Below are 15,092 nucleotides of genomic sequence, written 5' to 3' on the forward strand. Positions count from 1 at the left end.
GGTACATAGTTCTAAGCACGAAAACAAGATCTTTGTATTTTTGCCTTTTCTGCTCTTCCGTCATCACTATGTTGTTTTCTGCAGGGGATGAGAATTCCAGGATGAACAATTCCTTCAGCTCTTTGTCCAAAAGAAGTATGTCTGGCCCGCACGGGGGTACTACTTAGTAGTATACGGGTGTGACAATCCCGCGGACCCCGGTCACTCTCAGCCGATGTCGGAAATAAATCAGCTAAGCCTCGGAAAACAGTCGCTGCCTGGGGATCGTCAGGACACGTCTGGAGTTGGTGCTGGACGTGACAGCATGCGGGACACCAACGGCAGAACGCTAAGAAGGCGGGCGCCTGCCACACAAAAAGCTACGCCTCTAGACGAGCAGGACATCGACGAGGAGAGAGTTCAGGTTGTCGGTCGCATAGGGATTCAAAGCTCGCAAGAGCACCCCGTAGTCGGAACCGGCAGCCGAAACAGAACAGCACAAAGGGGACGCCACAAGTGGACGCCCGAGCAGCATAGCCTGCTGTCTGCGCTATACAGAAGATCAGGACCCGACAGAAGGGGATACATGAATAGGCTGCATGGTCTGTGGTGCGAAAATTGCCCAGACGTCAACTACATGACGCAGCAAAACCTGAGAGATCAGATCAGTCATTTCAAAAGAAGAGGAATCTTGCAGCAGTCTCGAGAGCAAGGAAGGTTGGAACAACAAGCTGAGGAGCAGGTGACAGATGCTTCGAGCCAACATCAGCAATTGACGGTTGACATAACTCAAGAACAAGCTGTAGCCCTTTTGAATGATATCGCGGGCCGAACCAGGACTGGTACACGCTCCACAAGGCCAATAACGGAACATGTGAGAGATGTTCCAGATATAGAACGCGCTGAAGAGCAGGTGACAGATGCTCCAGACCAACAACACCAAGCGATGACTCACAGAAGTGAAGCGGTAGCCCTAGAAGCAAGGCCAAGAACGGAACAAGTGAGAGAAGTTCCAGAGATAGAGCTAGCTGGAGAGCAGGTGACAGATGCTCCAGACCAACAGCAACAAAGGCCAAGGACAGTGAGAGATTCATCAGAGTTAATCGACAATACAAAAGAGGCATTTGAGGCTGCCGTTGGAGACCCACTGATCAAACCCACCCGGATAAAATCAAGACACAAGGCTGAAGATCTAGCCGTTTTGAATAGCATAATTCAAGATCATCTTAACGAGACCTGTTCACTGGAAGAAGTGGAGGCTGCAGTGAGAGCAGCCGCTTATCTACTATGTCCACCGAAAAGTACAGCTGCGAATAATAATAATAAGCATAGGAAAAGGCTAAATCGACTTGACATCAAAATAAAATCAATGAGGCAGCAGGCATCTTGGTACCAATGTGTCATAGATGTTCTGAAAGGAAAAACTAAACCGAGCAAGAGAACGAGGGAGATGATTGAGGAGCTTCGTGCTATACATGGTATCGTTAACTTGCCCACAGTCCATCTACTGGAGCAGAAAGCTGTAGATAAAATAAGATCACTTGCAGCAGCACGAAAGAAATTGATAAGGAAAAAAAGATGGATCGAAGATAACAACACCTTCACCGCGGAACCATCGAAATTATTTCAACCTCAACAGCAAGAGGTGCAAAACCCACCATCGCCTCAGGACGTCGAAGAGTTTTGGAAAATCCTGTACGAACAACCAGCAAAAACCAGGGATACTCCAGCACTTCCCAGATTCCAGCAGATGTGTGATCAAACCCTACAGCAGAACGACGAACTTTCTGAAATATCAGCCAAATATATTAGACAAGCCCTTAAGAACAAGAATGATTTCACAGCACCCGGACCAGACGGTATTCAGAACTACTGGTGGAAGAGCTTCCCGGCTACACATAAACACCTGGCAAGATTATTCAGCGGAATGCTGATTCGCCGTGAGCCCATTCCTTCATGGTTGGTGGAGGGTAGGACAGTGCTGATACCAAAATCAGGGGACTTAGGGCAACCCAAGAACTATCGCCCAATCACTTGCCTCAATACACTGTACAAGATACTCACAAGTGTTATTCAAGATCGAATTCTGAGGGTTATTGGACCAGTGTGGGACAGTATCTACGAACAGAGGGGAGCAAAGAAAGGAGTGCAAGGATGCAAGGACAACTTGCTGATCGACAAGAGCGTATGCCTAGACGCCAGACATTACAAGCGCGACCTACATACATCATGGTTAGACTACGCGAAAGCATTTGACACCTCGCCGCACGACCTGATCATACGGCTATTAAAAATGCTGAAAGTCCACCCTAACATCATCCATGCGATAGAAAGCATCATTGCGTTGTGGAAAACGATGTTTGCCATCCGAGCAGAGGGACGAACCGTTTATACGGGATGGGTGAGGTACAGAAGAGGAGTGTTCCAGGGAGATTCGCTAAGCCCGTTATTAATCTGCATAACACTCATGCCACTATCAATTGAGCTGAGGGCAAGCAAAATAGGATACAAGGCCGGTCCACCAGGCAGAAGGAACCACCTGATCTCCCACCTTATGTACGTGGACGACTTGAAACTCTACGCTCCCTCCAGGACCGCACTACAGCAACTATTGAATATCGTTTCCGACTACACCTCTGCAATGGGAATGTCGTTTGGTTTGGACAAGTGTGCTGTTTTTCATCTCCGCAGGGGAAGGGTCGATGATCCAGGAGAAGATATCCAACTGGAAGATGGAATGACTTTTCGACGCCTGGAAGAGGGAGAAACTTACAAGTTTCTCGGGATGAAACAGAGGGGAGTACTGGAGACAACCCAGATAAAGGACGCCTTATCAGCCAGCTACAAGAAGAAGCTGAGAGACATCTGGAAATCACAGCTGTCAGGAAAGAACAGAGTATCAGCTACAAATATGCTAGCCATCCCGATACTTACCTACTCTTTCGGGGTGGTAAACTGGACGGTGAACGAACTCCTCGATCTTGATAGGTCAACAAGAAAAACGATGAACATGAATCGTAGCCTTCACCCAAATAGCTCGATTCAGAGGATATACTTTCCCCGAAGCCAGGGGGGTAGAGGATTGCAATGTTTGGAATATCAACACTTTCAACAAACATTGGAAACAGCAGTAAGGGTCCTAAGAAGTGAAGATCCATTTCTGAAGTTTGTAGCTCAGCATGAACTCGCGAACCACGGAGCCTTCCTATTCCGAGCTGGACAGAGAGCCTTGGAGAAGCTTGGTATAACCAGCGTGTCGATCGATCCTGAGCGTGCTGGAGCACCGATCACTCAAGCGGACCAAAGAAGGCTAGCAAGACTGATACGGAAGTCTTAGTCGAATACATTACTCGAACATCATATGAGTAAGAGCCTGCACTCCATATTTTTCAGAAGTTTAAAAGACCAAGATCTGTCGGAAGAATTGTCTTTCGCCTTTCTAAAGTCGGCTAGCCTTAAGTCAGAGACGGAGGGATTTGTGATGGCGTGTCAGGATGGAGTAATAAATACCAGATGGTATAAAAAGAACATCATGCAAATGGACACCCCAACAACGTGCAGAGCGTGCCATAGTCAACAAGAAACGATTATGCACATTCTTTCCGCCTGTAGAGTCCATGCTCCATCGGGGTAAATAGAGAGACACAACGCGGCACTCCGAGTTCTCTACTTCCATCTGAGGGCGGCATATGAGATAGACAAAGAACCAGTGCTACCATATGTGCCTCTGGAGATTGAAGCGGTGGTCCAGAACGAGAAAGCTCGAATATACTGGAACTATCCTGTCTCAACAACACGGCAGATCAATGCATCTAAATATATTATTATTATTATTTTTTTTTTCTCTCTCTCTCCTTTTTTGAGGGTTTGTTTCATAACAGATGAATCACGGATCGAGAAAGACCAAGTGAAATCATCTGGAACTTCATCCTATCACGGACCGCACAATGGCTGCCGTCTGCAAAATTACAGCCTTCTGCATTTGAACGTAAGTATTCTCCGGTATGCTCAACTTCGACAAATTGCTTTTTAGTGTCTTGGGAATGATGCCAACGCCAGAGATAATCAGTGGTACGATATCTACACTCTGCATGCCCCATATTTGTCGAACGTCTTGTGCTAGTATTTCGTATTTGAGGAGTTTCTCTTCATACTTTTGTTGCAGATTGTGAGCACTGGGCACAGCAACATCTATGAGGTAAGTCTTCTTTTTCCTTCTGTCTACCAATGTTATATCCGGTCTGTTATGCTGTACGGTCCTGTTGGTAAGGATTGTCTTGTCCCAATAGATCTTAAACTGTACATTTTCTCTGACAGCATTTGGCTCGTATTTATAGTAAGGTGTATCATCGTGCTCCATGCCACACATTTTCAGTAGCTCTAAATATACTATTTTGGCAACTTGGTTATGCCTCTCGATGTACCTGGTTTTCGCCAGTTTTGTGCATCCTGATATGATGTGATCTATTGTCTCTGTTTTCTCTGCACACAGTCTACACTGGTCACTCTGTATATCCTCCTTTAAGATGAACTTACTATAATTCCTCGTTTTGACAACTTGATCTTGGATAGCTATCATTGATCCTTCTGTTTCTGGGTTTAAATACCCTTATGTGAGCCATCTAACAGATGCCGGTTTATCTACATGTGGTTCGTCTAGAGCTCTGCAGAATCTACCGTGCAGTTGTTTGGATTTCCACTCACTCAGCAGCTTCTGTTGGTTGCATGCATAGGTATGTCCTCTTTCGTTCTTTAGGTCCAGTGGCGTCAACTTGTTGTCAGCTTGAATAATGGTATGGTGTAACAGACGGTCTCTCCTCGAATAAAAGTACCTTCTCATGTTTTCCACCTGTCCATTATGTAAATTCTCGATATCAACTATTCCTCTGCCCCCAGAACCTCTCGGAAGATTAACTCGCTCGCAGCTTGATTTGGGGTGGTGCATCCTTGCTCTAGTAAGAGCTGTTCGCACTCTTCTATTCAGATCCTCGAGATCTGTTTGGGACCATTTAATCACCCCAAACGAGTAGGACAAAGCTGGGATCACGTACGTATTTATGGCCTTAGTTAAATTCCTCGAGTTCAGCTTTGTCTTGAGGACAGTCTGTAGCCTTTTATTGAATTCTGTCCTCAGTTCCTCCTTGACGGTAGAATGGTTTATCTTATTTGTCTGAAGAATGCCCAGATATTTGTAGGGTTCTTCGCTCAGACATTCTATTTGGGTTGTAGTTGTGATCTGCAGGGGCTCTGTATGCTGCAAAGTTCCCCTGTGTACAGTTACGGTTTTGCATTTATTGAGGCCGAATTCCATACCAATATCGGTGCTCATTTTATGTATTTGTTTCAGGACAATTTCTAGCTTCCTCTTTGAGCTGGTATAGATTTTGAGGTCATCCATGAAAAACAGGTGGGTGAGATTGAAAGTGTTTTGCTCAGTTTTTATTTTTATTCCATGCCCCATCCGAACTATGGTGCTAGACAAGGGGTTCAGCGCCAAGCAAAACCAGGGTGCGCTCAGGGGATCCCCTTGGAAAATTCCTCTCCTGATAGGTATTTCTTTGCTCTGTATCATCTGCTCAGTGGTATGTAAAGTAAGCACTGTGGACCATTGTCTCATCGATGTCTCTAAGAAGCTAACGATATCCGGGCTGACCTTATGTATTTTTAGTGCATGTATCAACCATGAGTGGGGCACAGAATCGAAAGCCTCCTTATAGTCAATAAAGGCCATATAAGCATTCCTGTTTGATCTTCTGATGTGTTCAAGGACGACCTCATCCACAACAAGCTGCTCTTTACACCCCAGGACACCTCTCCTTGATCCTTTTTGCTCTTCTGTCATGAGATGGTTTACCTTCAGGTGATTGGTTATTTTTTCTGTTATAAGTGCGGTGAGGATCTTGAATAGTGTGGGAAGGCAGGTTATTGGGCGGTACTGGGCTGGGTCTTGTTTGTTCTCACCTTTGGGCAGTAGATAAGTGACACCTTGCGTGAAAAACTTAGGACATCTCGATGGTTGTCTCAGAATATTATTGAACTCCTCGCTGATGTATGGATGTGTAGAGGAAAATTCTTTTATCCAGAAATTTTTAACCTTATCTCTACCCGGCGCCTTCCAATTGGGCAGTCGACTCAATACTCTGCTAAGATCGGCAGGTGTCATCTGTGGATTCGGCATTTCGGCATTCTCCGTTCTTCTTCATATATCCAAGGAGAATCCGCCCCATGTCTCACTTCTTTGGACCATATTTCCTCCCAGAATCTTTCCAGTTCCAGCATTTTTGGACATGTGTTTCGTGTCTGGTGCTTTTTCTCGATGATGTCCCGATAGAATCTTCTCTCATTTTTCTCGAATAGAGCATTCTGTTTTTTTCTCTCATTACTTTCCTTATAAGATCTTAGTCTATGTGCATACACGGCCAGTTGCTGCTTCATTGTGTCCAGGTTGTCCAGTATCAATTGTTGATGTGCAGAAGCTGGAGTCTGAATCAATGTTTCGTACATCTTTTTCGGAAGCTTCTTCAGGATTCTACTTCTTTTATTCCCTAACTTTAGCTGTTGTAAGGCTTTTTGTAGATTTATTTCCGGTAACGGGATACAGCAATGAATGAATGAATGACAATCTTCCTTGTTTTCTCTATTTTCTCTTCCAATTTTATTTCCCACTTCGGCTTGCTTTCTCTTCTTCTGGCGTTGGAAGTGCTGTGGATCTTCTGGTTTTTCTCGAGTACTGTTCTAGCTGCACAATAGATCACCAGGTGAATTTCCTCCAAGTCGGCATCTGTGTTTAATTTAGATTGGATGATATTATTTAGGGTGTTGATAAGTGCACCTGTGTGGGCTCTGAATCGAAGTTTAGACAGGGGTGGTCGTGAGCATGGGTCGGATCCGCGATATTGCATGCAGAGCGTCTCGAAGTAGTTTTCTAGACCCAAGTCAACCCTGTCATGCTCTTCATATTGCACTTCTGGCAGATCATCGTTTCGGACCTGTACTAGGGGTGGCTGGACCATCTCATTTTGGCAACGGACATCATTTTTTATTTCATCTAATATCGGATCTGATAGAAGATCTCTTCGGATTATAGCTCTTTGTTGGTCCGATATTCTCTGTTCGGACAGATGGTCAAGTTGAGGGTAAAATCTCAGGAATTCCTCACGCATTCTTCTGCGATAGAAAGTACGGTCCGCTTCTAGGTTAGTAGCTCTATAGTACGCTGTCATTATTGCTTTATTCATCTCGTTAGTCCAATGCATTCGACGCGTTTGTTCGTTTCGTCTGGGCACAGCTCGTTGTTGTGCAACATGGCGAAACGGCGAAGCTCGTTGATTTTCTCCGGTATTAATGCTTCTATTCATTCCAGGTTCGGCTGTAGTTGCTCTACCATCTCCAGCAATCTGGTTCCGGCGCGTGGTCGCCCGCCTGCTCAGCTCACCACGGTCAGCTTGCTCACTGTCACGTCCATCGCCAACATTGGACGTGCCCTGGGGATCACCAGGAATCCGCCTGCTCCTTAAGTTTAGACTTCGCCTCATTTCATTGAAAATGGTTTTGCATTTTACCTACTGCCAGGTTTCCGTTTCGTTCTCTTTTTTTAGAGAAGAGGCTGGAAAAACGCCTTGCGATCGAAGGTAGAGAATGATCGTTGAGTTGAAACCTCTGTGTATACTGCCACTATAGGGGAGTTAACTTGGGGGGAGATAGACAATACAGTGGGCCCGCTCCCCTCGGGGTGTTGGCTACGGGTAGTACGGATCGCCCAGAATTCCGTAGCGGCTAGAACTATATCCAGCCGACCCGACTAGTTTTTATTTGACTTTAGCCTTGCGGCTTTCACACTCCTCTCCAGAGGAAAATTCACTTATCCCAGATATCTCAGATATCAAAAGGATTAAGCTCTGTTGGAGCCCTTTCCAGGTTTTCGGGCTCGTGGTGGTGGTCGGGTCCGGGTCGCTCCTCGCCTCCCTGCTGTAGGTTGGATTCCTGCTCCACCCGCACTTCCTGTCGGAGCAGACGGTGTTCCTCTGCATTCCCCATGTACTTGCGTACAGTTCTCGCCGTTCCGAGCAGTACCGCCTTCTGCATGACTCTATAGATGTTTTCGTCCAACTGAAGTTTCCTCAAGTTCTCTAGTAATTTCTTCGGTATCAGGCCTGTAGATGAAATGACAATAGGAATGGTCTTGATATCTTTCAGCTTCCACTGTCTTCTGGTCTGTTCCTCGAGATCTCTGTATTTTGAAATTTTTTCAGTGTGCCTATCTAGAAGATTGTTATTATTTGGAATTGCCACGTCGATGAATAGTGCTCTGTCCTCATCCTTATTGAGCAATATGAGGTCTGGTCTATTGTGGGTTATTTTTCGGTCTGTGAGAAGCGTGCGATCCCAGTAGAGCTTGTGATGTTCGTTTTCCAGCACAGCATCCGGATGGTAGTTGTAATAAGGAACCTTTTTCGAAGTTAGAAGTTGGTGTTTTAGTGCCAATTCTTGGTGAAGAATCTTGGCAACAGCATCATGTCTATTTTTGTACTCCGTGCCCGCGAACTTCTGACATCCCCCGGTGATGTGCTGGATAGTTTCATGTGTCGCACAGCCATAACGACAGCTATCGTCCGCCACTGAGGCATCCTTGGCGATGTACTTCATGTAATTTCTTGTTATTATTATGACTTTAGCCTTGCGGCTTTCACACTCCTCTCCAGAGGAAAATTCACTTATCCCAGATATCTCAGATATCAAAAGGATTAAGCTCTGTTGGAGCCCTTTCCAGGTTTTCGGGCTCGTGGTGGTGGTCGGGTCCGGGTCGCTCCTCGCCTCCCTGCTGTAGGTTGGATTCCTGCTCCACCCGCACTTCCTGTCGGAGCAGACGGTGTTCCTCTGAATTTCCCATGTACTTGCGTACAGTTCTCGCCGTTCCCAGCAGTACCGCCTTCTGCATGACTTTATAGATATTTTCGTCCAACTGAAGCTTCCTCAAGTTCTCTAGCAGTTTCTTCGGTATCAGGCCTGTAGATGATATGACAATAGGGATGGTCTTGATATCTTTCAGCTTCCACTGTCTCCTGGTTTGTTCCTCGAGATCTCTGTACTTTGAAATTTTTTCAGTGTGCCTATCTAGAAGATTGTTATTATTTGGAATCGCCACATCGATGAATAGTGCTCTGTCCTCATCCTTATTGAGCAATATGAGATCTGGTCTATTGTGGGTTATTTTCCGGTCTGTGAGAACCGTGCGATCCCAGTAGAGCTTGTGATGTTCATTTTCCAATACAGCATTTGGATGGTAATTGTAATAAGGAATCTTTTTCGAACTCAGAAGTTGGTGTTTTAGTGCCAATTCTTGGTGAAGAATCTTGGCAACGGCATCATGTCTATTTTTGTACTCCGTGCCCGCGAACTTCTGACATCCCCCGGTGATGTGCTGGATAGTTTCATGTGTCGCACAGCCATACCGACAGCTATCGTCCGTCACTGAGGCATCCTTGGCGATGTATTTCATGTAATTTCTTGTTGGAATCACCTGATCCTGGATGGCGAGCATGAAGCCCTCTGTCTCAGGAAACAACCTTCCGGAAGTCAACCAGTAGTTCGACGCAGATATGTCGACGTAATCATGGTTGACCTCATTCTGTTGCCTCCCATGCAGAGGTTTGCCAATCAGTTTCTGCATTTTACTTTCTGCAGAGTGTTCGACGGTTTCCAAGTGATCCTGGTGTAGCTTTAACGGTGTGGAAGTATCAGCAATACAAACTACTCGATGGAGTTCTGACGAAGCTGCCTTGCTCAAGAAATATTTTCGAAGTCCTACAATTTCCTGGGACATACGGTTGGACAAATCAACAATTCCTCTACCCCCAAGATGTCGTGGTAGCTCTGTCCGTTCTATTGAGCTTTTGGGGTGATGTTTATTGTGTTTAGTCAGCATCGTCCGTATTTTTCTCTGTAAAGCTGCTAAATCGGTGGTCGTCCAAGAGATAATACCAAATGAATAGCTCAGCGCCGAGCAAGCGTAGGTGTTAATCGCTTTTATCAGGTTCTTGCTGTTAAGACCAGTTCTCATTATCCTTCTCAATCTTCGGGTAAACTCCTCCGTTAATTCTTTCTTCATCTGGGTCTGATTGATTTTTCTTGCCTGTTTTATGCCTAGATACTTGTATGTGTCTCCTTCCTTCAATGCTTCAATTTCTGCACCTTCCTTGAGTTTGAACGTACCATCTTCCATTTTCCCTCTCGTTATGTTTAGCAGTCGGCATTTTTCTAGTCCAAACTTCATTTTGATGTCTTCCGAGAATCCTTCCACCATTTTCAGCATCAGTTGCATTTGTTTTTTGGTAGATGCGAAGAGTTTCAAATCGTCCATGTAAAGGAGATGATTCAGTTTCATCATAGTTCTACTGCCGCTCTTGATGGAGAATCCGTAGTCCGTAGAATTCAATCTATGAGACAAGGGATTCTGATAGGTCAACAAGAAAAACGATGAACATGAATCGTAGCCTTCACCCAAATAGCTCGATTCAGAGGATATACCTTCCCCGAAGCCAGGGGGGTAGATGATTGCAATGTTTGGAATATCAACACTTTCAACAAACATTGGAAACAGCAGTAAGGGTCCTAAGAAGTGAAGATCCATTTCTGAAGTTTGTAGCTCAGCATGAACTCGCGAACCACGGAGCCTTCCTATTCCGAGCTGGACAGAGAGCCTTGGAGAAGCTTGGTATAACCAGCGTGTCGATCGATCCTGAGCGTGCTGGAGCACCGATCACTCAAGCGGACCAAAGAAGGCTAGCAAGACTGATACGGAAGTCTCAGTCGAATACATTACTCGAACATCATATGAGTAAGAGCCTGCACTCCATATTTTTCAGAAGTTTAAAAGACCAAGATCTGTCGGAAGAATTGTCTTTCGCCTTTCTAAAGTCGGCTAGCCTTAAGTCAGAGACGGAGGGATTTGTGATGGCGTGTCAGGATGGAGTAATAAATACCAGATGGTATAAAAAGAACATCATGAAAATGGACACCCCAACAACGTGCAGAGCGTGCCATAGTCAACAAGAAACGATTATGCACATTCTTTCCGCCTGTAGAGTCCATGCTCCATCGGGGTAAATAGAGAGACACAACGCGGCACTCCGAGTTCTCTACTTCCATCTGAGGGCGGCATATGAGATAGACAAAGAACCGGTGCTACCATATGTGCCTCTGGAGATTGAAGCGGTGGTCCAGAACGAGAAAGCTCGAATATACTGGAACTATCCTGTCTCAACAACACGGCAGATCAATGCATCTAAATATATTATTATTATTATTTTTTTTTTTTTCTCTCTCTCTCCTTTTTTGAGGGTTTGTTTCATAACAGATGAATCACGGATCGAGAAAGACCAAGTGAAATCATCTGGAACTTCATCCTATCACGGACCGCACAATGGCTGCCGTCTGCAAAATTACAGCCTTCTGCATTTGAACGTAAGTATTCTCCGGTATGCTCAACTTCGACAAATTGCTTTTTAGTGTCTTGGGAATGATGCCAACGCCAGAGATAATCAGTGGTACGATATCTACACTCTGCATGCCCCATATTTGTCGAACGTCTTGTGCTAGTATTTCGTATTTGAGGAGTTTCTCTTCATACTTTTGTTGCAGATTGTGAGCACTGGGCACAGCAACATCTATGAGGTAAGTCTTCTTTTTCCTTCTGTCTACCAATGTTATATCCGGTCTGTTATGCTGTACGGTCCTGTTGGTAAGGATTGTCTTGTCCCAATAGATCTTAAACTGTACATTTTCTCTGACAGCATTTGGCTCGTATTTATAGTAAGGTGTATCATCGTGCTCCATGCCACACATTTTCAGTAGCTCTAAATATACTATTTTGGCAACTTGGTTATGCCTCTCGATGTACCTGGTTTTCGCCAGTTTTGTGCATCCTGATATGATGTGATCTATTGTCTCTGTTTTCTCTGCACACAGTCTACACTGGTCACTCTGTATATCCTCCTTTAAGATGAACTTACTATAATTCCTCGTTTTGACAACTTGATCTTGGATAGCTATCATTGATCCTTCTGTTTCTGGGTTTAAATACCCTTGTGTGAGCCATCTAACAGATGCCGGTTTATCTACATGTGGTTCGTCTAGAGCTCTGCAGAATCTACCGTGCAGTTGTTTGGATTTCCACTCACTCAGCAGCTTCTGTTGGTTGCATGCATAGGTATGTCCTCTTTCGTTCTTTAGGTCCAGTGGCGTCAACTTGTTGTCAGCTTGAATAATGGTATGGTGTAACAGACGGTCTCTCCTCGAATAAAAGTACCTTCTCATGTTTTCCACCTGTCCATTATGTAAATTCTCGATATCAACTATTCCTCTGCACCCAGAACCTCTCGGAAGATTAACTCGCTCGCAGCTTGATTTGGGGTGGTGCATCCTTGCTCTAGTAAGAGCTGTTCGCACTCTTCTATTCAGATCCTCGAGATCTGTTTGGGACCATTTAATCACCCCAAACGAGTAGGACAAAGCTGGGATCACGTACGTATTTATGGCCTTAGTTAAATTCCTCGAGTTCAGCTTTGTCTTGAGGACAGTCTGTAGCCTTTTATTGAATTCTGTCCTCAGTTCCTCCTTGACGGTAGAATGGTTTATCTTATTTGTCTGAAGAATGCCCAGATATTTGTAGGGTTCTTCGCTCAGACATTCTATTTGGGTTGTAGTTGTGATCTGCAGGGGCTCTGTATGCTGCAAAGTTCCCCTGTGTACAGTTACGGTTTTGCATTTATTGAGGCCGAATTCCATACCAATATCGGTGCTCATTTTATGTATTTGTTTCAGGACAATTTCTAGCTTCCTCTTTGAGCTGGTATAGATTTTGAGGTCATCCATGAAAAACAGGTGGGTGAGATTGAAAGTGTTTTGCTCAGTTTTTATTTTTATTCCATGCCCCATCCGAACTATGGTGCTAGACAAGGGGTTCAGCGCCAAGCAAAACCAGGGTGCGCTCAGGGGATCCCCTTGGAAAATTCCTCTCCTGATAGGTATTTCTTTGCTCTGTATGATCTGCTCAGTGGTATGTAAAGTAAGCACTGTGGACCATTGTCTCATCGATGTCTCTAAGAAGCTAACGATATCCGGGCTGACCTTATGTATTTTTAGTGCATGTATCAACCATGAGTGGGGCACAGAATCGAAAGCCTTCTTATAGTCAATAAAGGCCATATAAGCATTCCTGTTTGATCTTCTGATGTGTTCAAGGACGACCTCATCCACAACAAGCTGCTCTTTACACCCCAGGACACCTCTCCTTGATCCTTTTTGCTCTTCTGTCATGAGATGGTTTACCTTCAGGTGATTGGTTATTTTTTCTGTTATAAGTGCGGTGAGGATCTTGAATAGTGTGGGAAGGCAGGTTATTGGGCGGTACTGGGCTGGGTCTTGTTTGTTCTCACCTTTGGGCAGTAGATAAGTGACACCTTGCGTGAAAAACTTAGGACATCTCGATGGTTGTCTCAGAATATTATTGAACTCCTCGCTGATGTATGGATGTGTAGAGGAAAATTCTTTTATCCAGAAATTTTTAACCTTATCTCTACCCGGCGCCTTCCAATTGGGCAGTCGACTCAATACTCTGCTAAGATCGGCAGGTGTCATCTGTGGATTCGGCATTTCGGCATTCTCCGTTCTTCTTCATATATCCAAGGAGAATCCGCCCCATGTCTCACTTCTTTGGACCATATTTCCTCCCAGAATCTTTCCAGTTCCAGCATTTTTGGACATGTGTTTCGTGTCTGGTACTTTTTCTCGATGATGTCCCGATAGAATCTTCTCTCATTTTTCTCGAATAGAGCATTCTGTTTTTTTCTCTCATTACTTTCCTTATAAGATCTTAGTCTATGTGCATACACGGCCAGTTGCTGCTTCATTGTGTCCAGGTTGTCCAGTATCAATTGTTGATGTGCAGAAGCTGGAGTCTGAATCAATGTTTCGTACATCTTTTTCGGAAGCTTCTTCAGGATTCTACTTCTTTTATTCCCTAACTTTAGCTGTTGTAAGGCTTTTTGTAGATTTATTTCCGGTAACGGGATACAGCAATGAATGAATGAATGACAATCTTCCTTGTTTTCTCTATTTTCTCTTCCAATTTTATTTCCCACTTCGGCTTGCTTTCTCTTCTTCTGGCGTTGGAAGTGCTGTGGATCTTCTGGTTTTTCTCGAGTACTGTTCTAGCTGCACAATAGATCATCAGGTGAATTTCCTCCAAGTCGGCATCTGTGTTTAATTTAGATTGGATGATATTATTTAGGGTGTTGATAAGTGCACCTGTGTGGGCTCTGAATCGAAGTTTAGACAGGGGTGGTCGTGAGCATGGGTCGGATCCGCGATATTGCATGCAGAGCGTCTCGAAGTAGTTTTCTAGACCCAAGTCAACCCTGTCATGCTCTTCATATTGCACTTCTGGCAGATCATCGTTTCGGACCTGTACTAGGGGTGGCTGGACCATCTCATTTTGGCAACGGACATCATTTTTTATTTCATCTAATATCGGATCTGATAGAAGATCTCTTCGGATTATAGCTCTTTGTTGGTCCGATATTCTCTGTTCGGACAGATGGTCAAGTTGAGGGTAAAATCTCAGGAATTCCTCACGCATTCTTCTGCGATAGAAAGTACGGTCCGCTTCTAGGTTAGTAGCTCTATAGTACGCTGTCATTATTGCTTTATTCATCTCGTTAGTCCAATGCATTCGACGCGTTTGTTCGTTTCGTCTGGGCACAGCTCGTTGTTGTGCAACATGGCGAAACGGCGAAGCTCGTTGATTTTCTCCGGTATTAATGCTTCTATTCATTCCAGGTTCGGCTGTAGTTGCTCTACCATCTCCAGCAATCTGGTTCCGGCGCGTGGTCGCCCGCCTGCTCAGCTCACCACGGTCAGCTTGCTCACTGTCACGTCCATCGCCAACATTGGACGTGCCCTGGGGATCACCAGGAATCCGCCTGCTCCTTAAGTTTAGACTTCGCCTCATTTCATTGAAAATGGTTTTGCATTTTACCTACTGCCAGGTTTCCGTTTCGTTCTCTTTTTTTAGAGAAGAGGCTGGAAAAACGCCTTGCGATCGAAGGTAGAGA

At 44.9% G+C, this 15,092-nt stretch overlaps 2 protein-coding genes across 2 annotated transcripts; both read right to left on the reverse strand.

The window, feature by feature from the left end:
* Window positions 1-6,138: 6,138 nt before the first annotated feature.
* LOC123318274 lies at window positions 6,139-7,514 on the reverse strand. Its single transcript, XM_044904892.1, has 2 exons — window positions 6,579-7,514; window positions 6,139-6,534 (listed from the first exon to the last, which is right to left on the reverse strand). The coding sequence occupies exons 1-2, from the start codon at window positions 7,512-7,514 to the stop codon at window positions 6,139-6,141; spliced, it is 1,332 nt and encodes a 443-aa protein (XP_044760827.1).
* A 3,865-nt stretch (window positions 7,515-11,379) lies between these two features.
* Window positions 11,380-14,989, reverse strand: LOC123318275. The gene is made up of 3 exons (XM_044904893.1): window positions 14,054-14,989; window positions 13,689-14,009; window positions 11,380-13,617 (listed from the first exon to the last, which is right to left on the reverse strand). The coding sequence occupies exons 1-3, from the start codon at window positions 14,987-14,989 to the stop codon at window positions 11,380-11,382; spliced, it is 3,495 nt and encodes a 1,164-aa protein (XP_044760828.1).
* Window positions 14,990-15,092: the final 103 nt, after the last annotated feature.

The sequence above is a fragment of the Coccinella septempunctata genome, chromosome 8 (assembly GCF_907165205.1).
Source record: "Coccinella septempunctata chromosome 8, icCocSept1.1, whole genome shotgun sequence".
Classification (NCBI taxonomy): Eukaryota; Metazoa; Arthropoda; class Insecta; order Coleoptera; family Coccinellidae; genus Coccinella; species Coccinella septempunctata.